We start from the raw sequence: 18,947 nt of genomic DNA on the forward strand, positions 1-18,947 counted from the left end.
CTCTTCAGAAGGAAAAAAACCATACGGGTCATATTAGAAATGTGCTTGTTAATACAATCCAGCTGTAAGCCAATACTGTCTTCTACAAACATACAACAAGGTATTTTACTAAACCAAGTCCCTAGTGAAGCCTGAGAAAACAAATTACAATCATATAAGCAGCTGTGCAGAAAACTTGAATGTAGCTGTAAACCTGCTAGAAAATCATGGATGACATGACATATCAGACATCATATTTACAGGATGGTGATCTTCATGATGCAGCAATATAGCCAGAGATCTTGAAGACAGACTGGACAAATCGGAGAAGATTGAAGGTTTATTCAAATGCTATAGACATAAAAGTGTCATCATCCAACAGCATCTCATCATCCAACAGCGTACCAATTTTAATCACATCCTCATCCCCATCAACTGTTTCTTCAGAACTACTCAAAACCATATTGCACGCCTGCCCAAAAGTTATAGTGGAAAGTATCAGTCAGAATTTATGACCGTGTGATAGGGAGTAGAAAAGGAGATCGTTTGGGAGGCATGAATAGATCCATGCCAAACTAAGACAAGACCTTTCAAACACAAAGTATGACAAAAATGAGCGGGGACACCATATATGGATAATCATTTAAGAAAATGACATTTTTCTTAGATGATTACACATTTTAAGATTTTGCATTCTTAAATAAACAAATAAAGAAACTTCTAAAACATGTATATATATACCTTAGTCTCTCGGAACCCTTCAACAACTGTTAGCAGCCTACGGTATTGAGCCCGTGCCTCTGGATACTGTACCATAGACTTCACCCTAGATAGAGCTTTTTGCAACCTTTCTTCTGTCTGTTTCCTTCCTTCCTTGAGAAAATCGTAATCATCCTCTTTTGAGGGTGCACTTTGTGGATTGGTGTCCTTATGTGCATCTTGTCGGAAGCCCCGCAAACCGATCTTTTTACGTCTCCAGCGCAATATAACCTTCTCCAAAATACCTACAGACCAGATGATCGTTCTATATTTTTTTCTCACCTGGTGTCCCCTTACATGGGCCTTTGCACCATAAAATTAACAATCAGTGCCATTTTCATAATTGACAGCTTATAAGTTTGTACTAAAGAACAATTAATAAAATATATGATTTCATAAATCATTGGTGAAAAAGCAGAAGTCATTATGGCCCGATGGGAAACAAATAGTCAACTCAGCCAAAGATGGAACATAACCCAAATCCTAAAACATGTTCTAAAATATAGAGGGAAATACTTTAGCCACAAATGGATTACACAAAAGCAATCACACAAACTGATGTGGCTTGATGTGATTCATCAGATTGTAAAGTTATTTTTACTGTAAAAGAGATCTAACAGATCAGATGAAGCCACGTCAGTTTGTAAAATTACTTTTGTGTAATTCCTTGTAGATTTAGCACTCCTCTTTTCTTAATTAATTAAATCTATTTCCCAAAGGATGTCTTGCAGGTTGTTCATAATAAAAATTCATCTGCTTACTCTGACAAGTATCATCTTCATTTTGTGTTTGGGAAGGGGGGAGGGGGGAGAGAGAACAATAAAATTTTTAAGATCCTCGAGAAGGTAACAAGGGAAAAGGAGAGAGAAAACCTGAATTTTGACAATTCTTTGACGGGTTATTAAGAATTCTTTTCTTTTCTTCCAGCCACGGAACTTCTTCTGTATTTGTGTGGCAGCATCATGGGCTAGCCCATCACTTTGTTTAGGCTTGCGTGACTTGGCAGATACAATTGAAAGGGCACGCCCATCTGATAGTCTACCATCATCATCATCATACTCCGTTATCTTTCTTCTCTCAAATGAATGCATCCTGAACATTTGATGTATGCGATCAGCAGCTTGTGTGGCATTGCAGATGGCATTAAGTGAATCCTTCAGTGACAGTGCATCTGCCGCGTCGCTATAATTCACAGGCGTTGCTGTCCGTTCTGAAACTGTTTGCACAGCTTTCATTCCAGAAACTTCTACTGTTCCATCTTCTTTTTTATCATTCACCGTTAGGGACTTGAGGTAGCTTGTCAAGGAAGACTCGGCAAGAAAACCAGAGATTCCTTTGTGTCCTTTTCCAGATGCCAGGTCTGCAGGTGTTCTACCCAATGGGAATTCGGGTGATGGATCTGTCAATGCTCCAGGAACTGCACCCAGAGAGACAAGGAATGCTACTGTCTGCTCTCTGAATTTAACAAGGACACAAGTATGGAAAAAATAAGTGAAATATTAGTTGCTTTGTACATGATACAGATTTCACAGTAGCTGATACAAATTGCAATTCAACCAAAGTAAATAAGGCTTTCCTAACCATATGTATAGACAAAGGGGCAAGAGAGGGAGAATCTTTAATAGACATCTTGCACAAGCTACAAGCTCTTAGATGGCCTCTCCATCTGTAATGCAGACTATATATGGGAAAAAACTGTGGAATTGCATTTCCTGAGTCTAAATTGGCTCAGGGTGGGGAAGGCTAGGCTCTAACTCAAAATCCCTAGGTTGAATTTAGTAATAAAGAATATAACCTAGGCTCAGTAAAATTTAGAAGAATATAAAAATAAGATATCAAGTTCCGAGGATCTTGCCTGCCACAAAATGCAGCCCAATGAAGAGCTGTCCATCCATTTACGTCCCGGAAATTGATACTGACTTCTGCTGTCAAAATTGGTTTTATGGCCCAATCATAACCAAGGGCAGCTGCTAAATGTATCACACCTTGCCCGTCATCATCCAATATACTTGGCCCTTTACCAGCTTCAGATACTTTACGAAGGAGCCATGAGTACAACTTCTCTTTCACCAACATTTTAAGGAGATGCTCCTTCATTTCATGCTGGGATAAATCCTTCTGCAAGACTGGCTCTACCATCTGGTAATATTCCTCTTCCTCCTTTAATGAAATAATCTTACTGATTAACTCTCGTTTCACAGTAACACTTTCTAAGTGACTTGGAGGAGTGACAGACAGAGACAGTAACCTCTCAAGTTGCAAATGAAGACGCATTTCATTTGCAGCACCGCTGTAGATAACAGCAATGTCTATACCTTTAACAGATCCCACTCGATAGTCAAATTCTCGCACTTCACTACAAGCTAACCTGTTGGAACAAGTTACATAAAAAGGGACTTGTCCAACAGCGTGAGGTGGAGCTCGGCAGCAAAGAACCCCATTGGCTAAAACTTCTGCAGCAACCTCCAGTTCGCCAAACATGCACGACCAATCACATTTTGTAACCTCAGGTAGACTCTTAAAGAATGTTCCAATTATCAGAACCTGTTTTGATACACAAATTGAGAAGAAATAAGAAGTAGATCAGTATTTTTCTTTAACAGTACACTGGCATAATTCAATAAAGATGGTAAAATACACAAGTTCAGAACTTGGAAAAAAGTAACACTTCACAATAAACTTGACTTGTGAAAAAGTCAGGAAGAAAAGCGGTAGAACTAATTGGAAAATTACAAAAGCAATTTACTTGAGCGGGAAAAAGCAGAAGCATAAAAAGAATGCACAGATTAGCAAAACAATAAGAACATAAAAATATATGAGCTATATGAAGTTACAGACTGCCCCTGTACGATTCAGCCTTATCTAGCAGATTGTTTACATTTTCTTTCTTTTCTTTTGTTAAAACTAGAAAGGTATTTACCACTTAGTCAGAAAGGAGGACAGTACATAAATATATAGAATCTACACACAAATACACACACAAACAGTAAGGCAGGTAAGATCACAGTGCAAAAACAGTATTTTAGAATTTGGGTTGATGGCCTTTCTTCTTCTTCTTCTTCTTTTTCTCTTTAATTTGCAGGGATAATATCTTAATATATATTCATTACCTCAGTTTCTGAGTCTGTGTAAGCCCATTTCGGTGAAAAATCTAAAATACTAAAAAGCTGGTCTTGAGAAATAGAGGGACTCAATGAGGAATCATCCAGTACATTTCCACATTCGTCAGTGCTCCATGAAATACCAGGCGAGCTCTGCAAATGCAAATCATCAACATCTCCAAGTTCTTTTGTAGCCCATCGAGAAAAGCTGTCAACTTTCTTCAAGCTCTCTTCTCCATCTAATAATGATTTCTTTAGAGTCAAAGCATAGTTACTATTTCCTTCAATGGGCATATCAGTTTTGGAATTTGATTTTATTGAAAACTGAGGTTCATAATTTGTAAACAGTTTATTCTGTTCACTTTGCAGAATTGGATTAGTAAACAGCTCCGGAGCATTTCTGACATCCATATCATGAATTTTAGGCTCAAATATTGTCATTCCGAGATCATATGCCAAGTCCAGATTTGATGACTGGTCCATAGTCCATGTGGGCAACTGTACTGAATTATCGCCAAAAGAAGTCTGCATAAAAGAATCTAAGATCAGAACATGAGAATAAAGAAATGAACTTAAGAAGCATTAAAACAGAGGAACAACAGATTTACTACATATGTCATGCATGCAGAATTAAAATGAAAGCAAAAAAAGTTCCCTCATCCTCCCCGTAGAAAAAAAAAACAAAAAAACAAAAGAAAATCAAACAAAACAATGACTAAGATAGTGAGCAAACTAATGCTTTAAATACTAGGACAAAATATCTAACAGGTTTGCATTAGTGGTCACTAAAACCAAGTACGGGCGATCTTAAAAGAGCTGCTTTTGGCCTTAGTTATCATTCAATGACTGAATCAACAGTCCCTCCGTCTAAACCATGAACCCGTTGGAAAGTTCGGTTCAGCAGCCAACACCTCCAAGGACATGTAAAGCAGCAGTAGATCAACATGGGTGTGAACAAAGGGGTAAGGGATTAGGATAGTCATATTACCTGCCAATTTGAGTGCATTGGCTCAAGATTTTGAACCTCTTCCTTCAGAACACTCCCACCTGTTAAATATTGACCTCGAGTCAAATCTTCTTCGCCAAGAACAATTCCAGTTGAGGCAGATTGGACGGCAGTCAATGATTCATAAGAAGATACAGAAGAATGGAATCCTCTTGTAGAATGTTCCAAGACTTCTTTCCAGGATGCCAAATCAATTGCCTCTTGAGAACCAGTCACACAAGTAACATTATCACTATCACTAGGTCCACCTTTCTGACCTTGAGAAATATAATTTCCACCAGGAATTGATGACAGACCACGACTATCTGGTGAGAGTTTCGAGTATACAATCAGGTTAACTTCATTTAAAAGCTCGTGGAATGAGTAAATTGTATGAATGGATATGAACATGTAAAGAAAGAAAGACACACAAACAACACATTTACCTGCAGGGGGATACAAAAAATAAGAACTCAAGGCACCAGCATCCATCCTATCCATTAGAGGACCATTCTGCATCGGTGACTCAAGAAATGAGCAAGATCTCGAACTAGCTTGGTAACTATCCTCTGCATTAAATCTCACAAAAATTATAACAGGCATTGACATGCATGGTATAAAGTATGTAGATTTTCAGTATGCCATGGTTCAGTCAAAAGGGTGAGCAAAAGACAATCTCTAGAACCAAGATCAGAGGCAAAAAATACCAGAATCAGCATCTTCACATAGTGATGTTAGAGAACTGCTTGGGCTTGGTGAATCAGTATTTCCACTAGGTGCGCCTTTATGGTTTGTGTGAAAGTCAGAACTCAAAGGGCTGCCCTTTTGGAAATCTGATGCAACCTCATCACTTTCTCTAATGCCTCCAATATTTGTCCTATTACCCTGATGGGAAAAGTAATCCAAACGACAAGAATGCACAGATTCCTTAGCAAAAATATATACATGATACTGATACTGTTTCCACAAAACTTCAAAATGTAATACCTTGCCAAGGAACAAAAAAACTAGACCTACTGGAATCCTACTGTCATAGTATGAAGAGCTAGGATATGGGCCATCTTACAAATGAAAAGTTTTTTGAAAAGTTACATGCTCAAAGCTAGCTACAGAAAAACACTTGCCTGTTTATTAAACTTTGTATTTTCATTTTTGCATATACCTATATATACTTGCCATGGAGTGTTGATTCTTAAATTGTCTCAAAAGCAGAACCTCTAAAGCAGTGTTAAAAATAGCTAAAACATATACAAGTGTAATATAAAAGGGTCAATATCCAGTCCTGGTCGCACCTATGTGCGACTCTTGGGAGGGGTGACTAGGATATAATCCTATCCTCAAGAATATTTGTTTTCTTTTTTTCCCCCCTACGTGGAAGGCCTACTCTCAATACTTGAATTTACCCACTTGTGATTGGTAGCCTAAGGGCTGGTTTAAATTCAGAGATGCATGAGATGGTTTTAGATGAAAGATGAAAGTTGAAAAAAATATTGTTAGAATATAATTTTTAAATATTATTATTGTTTTGGGATTTGAAAAAATTGAATTGTTTATTATATTTTGTGTGAGAATTTGGGAAAGTTGTAATAATGAGATTAGATGAAATGAAACACTTTCCGAATCCAAACGGGGCCTAAGACTTTACCGTTGCACCAGGCAATGGTCCCTATTTTAATATTTGTTTTTTGACCAGGCAATGTTTTTAATATTTGTAATATGTTAATATGAAATAATGTCCACAAATATGTGCATGAGTGGCACACACTTAATGTATGTGGCATAAAATGGTAAGATTTAGCAGCTAATGAGATCACTGAATTTTTTTTTTTATAAGTAAACGGTAGTATTAATAGGGATAGGCAAAGCCCAAGTACACAAGGTAGTATACAAGTGATAAAAACCTATCTAGTTTGCTATAAAAGAAACAAGAAAATCATGTACATTTAATTTAGGCCATTAAATTCTAATGAGATCACTGAATTGATTTAGCCTATGTGGCTTTCTAATGATGAGTGCTTGGACTTGAAACCCCACCAAACAGGTTTTTGACTTATTTTGACTGGAAACAACCCAAGTAGAGCAGAGTGTATCCACAGGTCTGCATTCCAGCAAAATGTATCCACAGATCTGCACTCAAATCGTGAGAGCACAAATTGAGCCCCATCCCCAGCAGCAACAGAAAAAAAATGGAAGGATGGCAACAATAGTGAAAAGAATTACCTTAACTTCCAGGTAGTGGACAAAAACGATGTGCATCAAATCCCTGCAAGAATCAACAAGCTCAAGATCCTGTGTACTTGGGCATTTGCCTAGTTCTATCAATAATATTATTACGTATCAAAAAAGAAATCAGCAAGCTCAAGAGAACCAAAAAGAAAAACAAACCCAAAATTGTAGAATTTTAATCATTCCATAAAACATAATGTTTATCCAGTATACAAATTTCACACATCTAATAATTCCACATTAATTAAAACTATGTTGAAAGGAGGAACTGGGAGACAAAGGTGAAAAGGAAAGAAAGAAGAAATTATGTTGAAATAAGAAAATGTAAGAAGCAGCAGTAAATAAATAAATGCAGAAACACAAGTTCCTCATGCATTACAAGATAAAACTCAACCCTTGTCATTCAATCCTTAAGCACATGCTAATTCAGGCCTTGCAACAATCTCACAAACAACCATGTCATTATCATAAAGTAAATATCACAACGTAGAATGAGTAAGAACACCTAACTTCACCCTCAAACCACCCACCTTCAACACTTCATAGGCAGCCTTTAGGAAAGCCTACTGTAAGGGCCATCAGTCCAGAAAGTTTTTTTTTTTGTAAGTAAGAAATATTTATCAATAAGCGCAAAGGCACAACCCAAATATGCAGGGAGCATACAAGAGCAGTCCATAAAATAAAATGGAACATGGATACTACCATAGCTCTAATATGCACATGTTGATGAGGCCCTCCAACTAATCTCCCACCCTTGGTGAATAAGAAAAAAGTACCAAGGAGAAGGAGCACTCTTATCCAGGCAAAGGCTCTAAAAGGGCAAAACATCCTCACAGCTGAAGAAAATACATTACTAGCAAGTTTTGCCTTGATGACGAGAAAATATGTATTTTCAAAAGTGAAAAGTATATGACTCTAAAAGGAATCGTTTTTTTTTAAGGTGAAATAAGTTGGTTCATACTTACTGTTCAAGCAACCAATAGCTGCGCCTTTGAAACTTTTCGTTCTCTTCCCCATGAGCGTAATAGCAGTGTAGCACATCAACACTACCAACCTAAAAGTGCTTGAAGAATGTTACCTATCAGACGCTTGGGAAAATTTAATATAATTCATGAAGAACTATTATTTTCATCAAACAAATCTCGGAAAAAGAGATATGAGTAACTCCCTCTACCCACAATGACTGTTTTGCAAACTTACCTTCAGCTTCTCATGAGCCTCCTTCACAGTCTTTCCATCTTTTTTCTTCCTCCAATTATGTCCATCCTTTCTAAAGTATCTCAACACCTTCCTATCAAAGAGAAAAAGAGAACCACCTGGCATGGTGGAATATGTGTCAAGTTATCCAATTAAGATGGAAGCAAAAAGATGATACGATCTTCTTTTAATAGGAGACAACATTGTTGCATACCAACCAAAAAACTGAACAACAAATCATCCCATGATTGGAGAATTTTCAGACAATATATATTCTGATTTCAGGGACAGTATAAGACTAATAACATTAAAAACAAATTTTAATGGCAAGAAAGACATTTGGTAAAACCAAAAAAATATATATTTCGAATGTCAAAAAAGTTACAGCACAGAAACTGAGAAACTTCAAATTAATCCAAGAAGCACAGTTTTCATCAGTAAAATAATCGATGCAACACTTTCATGGATTGGATTTAAATAATCCTAGAAGCACTTTTTTCAAACAAAAAAAAATCACTTGTAATTCCTTGATATGGTGGGGGAGGGAAGCAGCATCCCAAATGTCCCCCCATTTTACGTGTGTAAAGAATTTGCTAAGCATCTTTCTAATGGATTTACCAAGTTTGGGGTCCAAGTATTTTAGAAACCTTACTCTCCCCTCTTTTTTATAATTTCTCTAATATTTTCCATTTTTGAGCATATATAGGGCAAAATATTGTATCTGAGGACTGGGTTTGACACCAAAAGCAATTGTAATGTATGAATGTGTGGTGTTCGGTAGTATTTTGGTAAATATCTGATGACTAGGTTTAATTATTTTTCGTTTTGGTAATATCTGCTAGAATCATACTTGGGGGCCTGTTCGGAGGCTCTGGTGCAATCTGAAACTTCTTATAATTATGAAGAATTTCACAAATTTCAGCAGGCCGCAACCACCGATGCTGGGCTTCTGCTAGTATTTGTTGAATATCTGCACACAAAAAATCAGACTGTCAAATCAGTAAAAATGTACTCTGGAGCTAAAGTTGAGAGATACAAACCATGGGACATTGTAAATTGGTAATGAAAGGAAAATGCGAAGGATAGTCATCTATTGACAGAGAGGTCAATTATATGAGAACCTTTTGGAAGTATATGTGCGTGTATCTAAGTCCAAGTACATCAAAGAGCGGGCAACAGAGAGCAAGAAAGCTCTCTAGCTCACGCATACAAATAGGTTAAGAAACGTTAAGAGTGACTTTATGGTATAAATAAGTACCGAACGGTCAATTCATACCAATAAGACGTTTAGTGAAAATACATCAGTACACCTCCATACTTTTAACTCTTCCACTAGCTTTTGTTTTACAAATAAGAGTTTGGAACATTTCTGTGGCCGCGGAAACATAAAACACAGACAAAATAACTTTATAATAAATTAGTAACCAGCTTCGACGAACTAATCCGAAGACACTATTCTCCCGGTACCAACCAGCTTAGCTGAACCAAGAAAAGGAGTGTTTAAGACTCGAAAGTCGAAACATCAAATTATAAATAAAATTATCATTATAATTCCGTCGTTTTTTCAGGCTTTTTCCAAGTATTCAAACAGACCGTAACAAACCACCAGTGGCTCCAGCCAAAATAAAATAATTAATTATTTACACTGGAAAATAACACATAAAACCCTAGAAATCTAAAAAGGCATCGACTAAAATTCCCCGAAATTCTACACGAGAAACTACCGAAATAATAAAATTAATTAAAAAATAAATAAAGAGAACTGAGAGAGAGTTTGTGTTAGGAATCTGACCAAGTCGAGGAGCAAGGCCGTACAATCCACGCTCCGCCATGAGTAAGAGTTGATGAATCAGAGACCAGAGTAACAAAGCATGGAGTCGGATGGAAATGCTAAAAATTTGTGAGAGGCTTCTTTCAGGTCAGCGTTTCAAATGACGTGAGGAAGTAAAATGGACGACACGGTGCCGGTGGTAATATGAAGTTTGCTCGGGATGGAAGATTCGGAAGTCAATTCTAATGGGTGTGCACTGCTGGCCGAGCCATATGGAACTTCTTCGTTCAGCCGAATGAAGGTCGAAGGAAAGTGGGTCTGCTCTTTTTCTTTTCTTTTCTCTTTTAATTTTTTATTTTCTTCAATTCTTTTTCCTGGTGAAAATTAATTCTACAAGATCTTAACCGTCCGTGCAATGAAATTCCCGTATCTCATCCGCGAACTGCACCGTTGCCGACTTGCCGTTTATACCATTATTATTATTATTATTATTATTATTATTATTATTATTTTATACCGTGTTGAATCACCGTCAAAAGTATTGGTCGTGGACTCGTCGTCAGCTTATGTCATAGAACCACGATCGTCGGACGAAGATTCGTCTGAAAATACGCGGTTTCGATGGTGAGTGGAAATGAGGTTGATTGAATGATGAGTTGAAATAAGATCAATTGAAATAAAAGTTAAAGATTAAATAAAATATTTTTAAAATATTATTTTTTAATATATTTTTTAGAAATTAAAAAAATTGAATTGTTTGTTATATTTTATATAAAAATTTAAAAAAATTATAATAATAAGATAAAATAAAACACTTTTATTATCTAAACGGAGTTTAATGATTAAATTATGAATTCGTTGTACTCAATATCTAATATCATAAATTTTATAATAAAAAATAATAAATACATATAACTTTTCATAATATTTTATATAATAATATTTAAAAATGAGAGAGATATTTTTATAAAAATAACAATATTTTATAAAAATATCTTTATTTTATAATATGTGTTATGAGATATATTGTAAAATATATTATGTAGATTTCATTACTCAAAAATAATAATAATAAATAAGTAAATATACTATTGGTCAAATGCTTCGGACGTAGTAGCGTAACCCAATTTCAAAACCTTGAGCTTGATTTGATAAAATCTTTATCGTTTATTGAGATTTGATGAAATCTACTTGTATTAATTGTGTATTAAGTACAGAAGATCTTGATTCAAATTAGATATACAACAATTGTTCAATCCCTTCTCCCTCCCTTTATAATAATAAATAGAATGATGAAGCCATGGATTCTAACAAAAAGAGAGAAAGATATAATGGGGAATGGATGAGGCAAGTATTGGATAAGAAAATTCTAAAATTTATGTATTATATGTTACAATGAGATAATCAAATATAAAGTAATATCTACTAGTAGCTATTTCTTTAACTATTAATAAAAATAAAAAATAAAATAAAATACGCGAGGGATGAAATTGAAGGGACAAAATCACAGGATTAAATAGTATTATCCTTCTAAATATAAATAATATATTTTTTATTAAAAAAAAAACAAAGTGATTCAATTACCTCACTCTATTAATCTAATATCACGAACATAATTATTATAATACTTAATATTTTTTATCTTTATCCACCAATTAACAATATTTGTAAAACTACCGTACTTTTCTTTGGTGGAGTGTTTCATTTATATAGAAGTATACAAAATAGAGTATAGTTTGAATACAGATAAAATAGGAAAGATAATTACAAAGGAAAACCGTATCTTTTATAATCAATGAGGATAAGAAGGAGGAGGATTCCGTAAATCAATAGCTGATTTACTAGAATCCTCTACAGCCCCCTGCAAGCTAAGAGTGGGATTAACACACACTCGAAGCTTGGATCGGAAAAAACAAGAAAGATCTCGTGAAACACTCTTGGTGAAGATGTCGGTCAACTGAAAGTAAAACGGAATATGTTAAAGACAAAGAGTTTCAGCAACAACAAGTTCACTTAAAAAATGATAATCGAGATCAATGTGTTTGGCGCATTTGTGGGACACGGGATTGGAGCTCAAAAAAATATCACTTTTGTTGTCACAAATAAGTAGAGGCCGGTGGGTTAAAGTGACCCGAAGATCACGTACAAGATGAGTAAGCCATAAAACTTTAGCAGCAGTGAGAGCAAGAGCTCGATATTTGGATTCGCAACTCGAACGAGAAATCGTGGCATGTTTCTTGGCACTCCAAGAGACAAGATTTTTACTGAGATAGATCGAGTAGCCAGACGTAGAGCGTCTAGTGTCCGGGCATCCAGCCTAATCAGCATTCGAGTATGCAACTAAACCCATAGAAGAGGATGAAGTGAACTTGAGGTCAAAGTGAAGTGTGCCTTTTATATAGTGAAGGATTCGCTTGACTGCCTGAAAATGAACATCAATAGGTGCATGAAGGAACTGACTTACAGAGTTCACTGAGTGTGCAAAATCCGGACGTGTAATTGTTAAGTATTGTAAGGCACCTACTAATGAACAGTAGATAGTGGAATCGGCAAATGGAGCACCTTCGGAGGATAGCCGTTGAGAGACAATCATAGGAGTAGGAATTGGTTTGCTGTCCAAAAGTTGAGCATGGGCCAATATATCAATAGCATACTTTACTTGGCTGAGGAAAACGCCATATGGGATATAAGATGCCTCGAGGCCAAGAAAATAATTTAAGGGACCTAAATCCTTGATAGCAAACTCGGTGTGCAAGCTGGGTAATAAATTGATTTATAAGAACTGAATTATTCTTAGTGAGTATAATGTCATCGACGTAGAGTAGGAGATAAATAAGATCATCCTGCCAATTAAAAACAAATAAACAAGAGTCCGCACGGCTGCAAAAAAAAATAAAAAACCAAATTTCAGTAAAAATGAACTAAAACGTTGAAACTAGATACGTGATGCTTGTTTTAAGCCGTAGAAGGCCTTCTTTAATTTGAAAACATGGAGAGGATGCTGAGAATCAACATAGCCTGGGGATTGCTCCATGTAGACGGTTTCGTGAAGAATGTCATTGAGGAAAGCATTTTTTACGTCAAGTTGACGTAAGGGCTACTTGTGAGACACAGTGATAGAAAGAACAACATGAATTGTGGAGGCTTTGACCATATGGCTGAAAGTGTTCATGTAATCTAGACCAATAAGTTGAGTGTAGCGCTTTACAACGAGGCGTGCTTTGAAGCGATTAATAGGCCCATCGGAATGGAATTTAGTCCGGAAAACTCATTTGGAACCAACAATATTAGTGTTGGATGGCGGGGAACAAGATCCCAAGTATGATTTGTTTGAAGAGCCTTTATTTTATCATCCATAGCAGCAAGCCAAGCTGGATTTTTGGCAGCCGATTTAAATCCCTTAGGCTCAGAGGTGACAAGCAGAGCACGAAGCAATGGTGAAGACTGCACAAGGCTGAGATGGACTAGATGTCGTGTCTTAAAAATGCCGGATTTTGCACGAGTAACCATGGGATGAGAGGCACAAGGAACTGACAGAGTATTGGCACCGGACAAGGCCATAGATTCTGTAGATGAAACCAGGTTTGTAGCATGCACAGGTCCTGGCGAAATTGCAGCTGAAGAAAATGTTGACATCGTATCAAAGGAAGGAACCCACAAAGGCTCAATAGTAGAGTCATCTGTACAAAAATAACAAGGAGCAGCAGGGGAGAGCTGCATAGTAATAGGCGACGACGTGCTGGGAGTTTGTTCAAGAGAATAGGGCTAAAAAAAATTGGAAAAATCAATGTTAGCTATAGAAGTAGCTCGGGAAGTGTTTGAAAATGGAAAAAAAATTCTCATCAAAGCGAGAATGCCGTGTAATATATGTGCGAGAAGTTTCAGTGTTAAAATAACGGAAACCTTTATGTGAAAAACTATAGCCAAGGAAAATACATGGTAAATTGCGGGGAGAAAATTTGTGAGGTGCGTAATCGCGTAAGCAAGGGTAGACTCGACAACCAAAGGAGTGAAAATTTTCATAATTAGGAGACTTACCAGAGAGAACTTCAAAAGGTGAAAGGCCACCAAGAATGGGCATAGGCAACCAGTTGATAATGTCGGTTGTTGTGCTGAAAACGTCAACCCAATGCGGAGGAGGAACGTGGGAGTGAAAGAGGAGGGCAAGGCCACTTTCCGTCACATGCCGATGTTTGCGCTCAGCTCTACCATTTTGGGAAGGAGTGTATGGACATGACATTTGGTGATGAATGCCAAATTTTCGAATGTCAGATTGAAACCGGTTGCTTGTAAATTCGACGCCACCATCGCTTTGAAAAATTTTAATTTTGGTGGAGTGTTGATTTTCAACCAATTTAATTTTTAGAATTGGAGGAAAATATCAAAAAAATTTGATTTCAATTTCATGGGATAAAGCCAAGTAAAGCGATAGTGATCATCGATAAATAACACATAATAGATAAACCCTAAATTAGATTTGACGGGAGCGGGACCCCAACTATCGCAATGGATAAGACCTAAAATATCATTAGATCGAGTAGTATTTGGGGAAAAAGACAAGCGATGGCTTTTTGTGAGTTTACAAGTAGGGCAAAGAGATGAAATAGGCAATAAATAAGTGAGAAATAATTGTCATTTTTTATTCAAAATAGATCAAATAGAGTGATTTACATTACCAAGGCAAGCATGCCATAATTCAAAAGAAACATGTAAATTTTTATTCCTAAGAACAGAAACAAAAGCAGGGTTGCCATGGTTCAGCGCATAAAGACCACCTTCGCTTTTACCTGTTGCCACTGCCGTTTGCTATGACTCAGTTCTATACAACAAAATTATCATGAAAAAAAGTGACAAAGAGAGGAAAATCGAAGGTTAGTTTGCTGATAAACAAGAAGTTATTGGTAAGACGAGGGACAACAAGAACATCTAAAAGTTTTAAAATTAGAAGAGGGAGAGAACGTGCTAGTGCGAGTAATATGAAGAGAAGCACCATGCCCACTATTACGCAGTTCTTACCATGATAAGGCTCAACCTTTTTCAACTGAGAAGAGTCAGGTGTCATGTGAGCAGAAATGCCGGTATCGGTGAACTAATCAGACTCTGAGCCATTTGAAAGCGAACAGACTGTGGTGAAAGCTTCAGCAAGATGGGCCGTAGGTTCGGCACGCTCGTAACAATTTCGACAGCGATCAGCAATATGCCCTTCAATCTTACAAATCTGACACCGAGGGATATAGGAACCTTGTTTGCCACGTCCGTGTCCATGGCCTCCATTGTGCCCACCACGAGAACGACGGAACTTGGAGTTGCTACCACCCCGAGAAGGAGGAAAAGACCATTTGGTGGCAATAAAAGCAGCAGAGGAAACATAGGAGGATCCGAGTGACTTTTGGAGAATCTCAAAGCTTTCAACTTTGGGAACCAAATCTTTGGAGGTTAGTAATGGTGAGAGACATATGGGCAGTAGAGAAATTAGCAAAGTCAGCGCCCAACCCTCTGAGATACCAGTGAACCTTGTCTATGTCATCAACCAAACGGCCCATTACAGTGAGTTGATCACATAAAGCTTTAAAGGAACGAGAATATTCAGTGACAGTCCTAGTTCCACGTTTGATGAGCTACAAATCATCCTTGATGCTAAGTTCACGAGTCTTGAAAATATAGCTGAAGGATTTTCCAAAGCAAGCCAGACATCATGAGTGGAGGTAAGACCAAGGACTTCGGCCACGACTTATTCAGTCTAGGAAGAGAAGATAAGATTGAGAAGACGTTGATCTTGAAGTTGCCATTTCGCATATTTCGGGTTCGGTTGAGAAGAAGATCCAGAAACGATAGTGGTTGGAGGCTCTGCGATGGAACCATTGACATGGCTAAGGAGATTCTAAAATTGAAGAAGAGGAAGGAGTTGATTATGCCAAAGAAGATAATTTGTGGATGAAAGTTTTATGATTACCATGTGAATCATAGTGTTGAAGGAGAAAGAAGAATCGGCCATGGGTTGATCTAGGATGTTAATCCAAAAGACTGGCTGATACCATAACAATATTTGTAAAACTACCGTACGTCTCTCTGGTGGAGTATTTCATTTATATCAAGATATGCAAAATAGAATATAGTTTGAATACAAGGAAATAAAATAGGAAATATAATTACAAAGGAAAATTGTATCTCCTATAATCAAGAAGGATAAGATGGAGAAGGATTCCGTACATCAACAACTGATTTACTGGAATCCTCTACACCAATAATGTGATCGAAGTGAAGTGGAATGGTATAATCCATAATTATGTCTAATATTTTATCAAACAGTCAAACTAAGGCAATGTTTGAATTGGAAACTCATATAATCTCATTATTATAATTTTTTCAAGTTTTAACACAAAATATAATAAAAAAATTAACTAGTTTTTAAATTTTAAAATAATAATAATATTAAAAAATAATATTTTATTCAATTCATCTAAAATCATCTCAACTAATCCAAACAGTCCTAACTTAAAATGAAAAAGGTAGGAACTGAAACGCAGACGAGCTGGTGGAGTTCAGACTTGGTGCCTGGTGAAGGTCGAATCGTGGGCCGAAAACATCGGGATGGGTCGGATCACAATTAATGCAGCCCAACTGTAAGCCCAAACGTTATGATACTGTTGAAAGTTGTTTAGTAGTAAATTCAAACACATTTCTGCCAATTTTGACGTTTTAAATATATTAATATATCTTCATGCTAGATTTGATATTAAAGTATAAGGATGTCTTATTGATGGTATTATTGTTCACAAATCAACTCAGATGATCTAAGATTACCTCAATATCTAAGCGCAGCCTAAGTTTTACACATTGGACCCGGCTAAGTTCCTTAAAGATAAATTTACATCCACATTCCAATGCACACGGTATATATCGTTATATTTTTCTAATTTTTTGGTGATATAAAAAGTCAACTTTTGGGAAGAATATGACATATGATTTGTTGAATCCTAAGGTTGGAGGATTTAAATTTTGAAATTTTATAGCTAAAAGTCTACTTGTAATTAATTTAAACGGGTCGTAGATAACACCAATTAAGTCTGTTCAAAACAAATATTTTTTTACCAAAAGTATGATGCCCTGATTGCATATAACTCAGTTCTCCAAATGAAAAATTCGAACCCTCACCCCCTTATTAAAAAAAATATTTTTAAATATATTTTTCCTTCGTACATAGTTGATAGTGCTAGGTATTAATTCTCTTTTATTTAGGTCTCGTTTGATTATACAAATAAGATGAGATAAAAAGTTAAAGTTTAAATAAAATATTGTTATAATATAATTTTTATTTTAAAATTTAAAAAATTAAATTATTTATTATATTTTGTGTGAGAAAAAAATTATAATAATTATATGAGATGAGATAGTTTGTTTTGTGTAATCAAACCAGCCCTTAATGAATTTTGACAAATTCATTTCATTTTCCTACCTGCGTACTAAAATGCATCATGGCCACTTGTATGTTCTTTTAAGTTGTTGCTCGTCCTATAAGTTTAAACCAGTTTTATTTGAAATTATTATAGTTTCAAAGTGTGAAGAATATATTTTTCATATTGTTGATATAATAATATTTTATTTATAAATTTTTTTAAATTATATTTAATTATAAATAAAATCATGCAATATAAACAACATAGAATGTATGCTATTAAGACCAACTTATAAATATAATTTTTATATTATTTATTTCCTACTAAAGAAGCCTCACTATATGGTTATTGTTCCTATTTTTTATTTATTTCCTTGCTTTCGCCTTCACTTATAAGGTAATTAATAAAGCAAAATTATATTTTTTATGCATTGCATGCCCAAATTACAAAAAATTAACATTTGCTGCCTCGTTTGCTTTTAGAAATGAAATACAAAACTTTAAAAACTTTACTTAAGTTTTCTACTATCAGACATTATGAAACAAACACCCATTCTTTATCCTTTTTTATTTTTTTATTTTTTATTTTTAGTTCATTTCTTATTATTTTATCATTGTTCATTACCTGTACTATACACAAAAAGTTACCAATGCAACCTCTCCTTTCTCCCTCGTGTTCATCTTTCAATAGCAAAACTTGTCAATGGAAAATGTGCTTTTAGCTATCCGTTGTTTGCTTGTCTCGTATGGATCGTGTCCAATTGGTTGAATTGACGCTCGTATCCTTAATTATTTAAATACCGTTTGTCTCGTCCGTGAGATGTGATATTAGTGGGTTCTAATTTTTCAAATACTGGTTCATAAAATATTACTAAAAAAAATACACAATTAGTGGGTTCCAATTTTTTTTCTTTATCAAATACTATAAAAACAAAATATTTTCATCTTATATTTATAAACAAACACACATTTTAATAAAACTATCTCATATCATCTAAATTCATATATTTTAATATTATTTACGTATATCTTAAAAAATTTCATATGATTTTATCTCGAAAACAAATAAAGTTATGTAAATTGTACAATCTTGGAGCATTTCCATTAGATTCTCCATAATCTCTTTTTTTTTTTTTATAATTTGAGGAAAAATTTAGGAAATGTTTTCAAAACCTCTCTCAATTCTGATCCTTATTTTAAGAAAATGAATAGTAATTCTCCATATTCTCCAAATATGGAGAATTACTATTCATTCCCTAAATCATTTTTATCAATATTTTATTCATTTTAATTAAATTAATTATTCTTCAAATCATCTACATTTTCTCTCATACTTATATTTGTTATAGTTTTAAATAATAGTTTTAAAAATAATTTAAATAACTACGAAAATATAAAAAAAAAATTTTAAATATTAAAAAAATTTAAATTTTTATTTAAAATATCCACTAAAGTAATAGTTCAAAATATAAGAAAAAATATTAAGTAGTTAAATTTGTAAATGAAAGTGAGAGAAAAAAAGAATAAAAAAAT

At 35.1% G+C, this 18,947-nt stretch overlaps 1 protein-coding gene across 1 annotated transcript; it reads right to left on the reverse strand.

Annotated features, from left to right (window-relative positions):
* Positions 1-3: 3 nt before the first annotated feature.
* LOC108990882 (calmodulin-binding transcription activator 2-like) lies at positions 4-10,330 on the reverse strand. Its single transcript, XM_018964994.2, has 13 exons — positions 10,040-10,330; positions 9,098-9,217; positions 8,251-8,366; positions 8,016-8,104; positions 7,045-7,087; positions 5,532-5,709; positions 5,271-5,393; positions 4,828-5,150; positions 3,849-4,364; positions 2,594-3,282; positions 1,611-2,193; positions 721-1,041; positions 4-451 (listed from the first exon to the last, which is right to left on the reverse strand). Exons 1-13 carry the CDS (start codon positions 10,077-10,079, stop codon positions 320-322), a joined length of 3,273 nt encoding a protein of 1,090 aa, XP_018820539.2. The 5' UTR covers positions 10,080-10,330; the 3' UTR covers positions 4-319.
* Between the last annotated feature and the right edge of the window lie 8,617 nt (positions 10,331-18,947).

The sequence above is a fragment of the Juglans regia genome, chromosome 13 (assembly GCF_001411555.2).
Source record: "Juglans regia cultivar Chandler chromosome 13, Walnut 2.0, whole genome shotgun sequence".
In the NCBI taxonomy this organism is placed as follows: domain Eukaryota; kingdom Viridiplantae; phylum Streptophyta; class Magnoliopsida; order Fagales; family Juglandaceae; genus Juglans; species Juglans regia.

Coding starts and splice junctions, on each gene's coding strand:
- LOC108990882 (XM_018964994.2), bottom strand. CDS start 10,079: ATGGCGGAGCGTGGATTGTACGGCCTTGCTCCTCGACTTG. Junction 8,367..9,097: donor GCCTCCGAACAGGCCCCCAA/GTATGATTCTAG, acceptor CCACCATGCCAG/GTGGTTCTCTTTTTCTCTTT. Junction 1,042..1,610: donor AAAGAATTGTCAAAATTCAG/GTTTTCTCTCTC, acceptor TATGGTGCAAAG/GCCCATGTAAGGGGACACCA.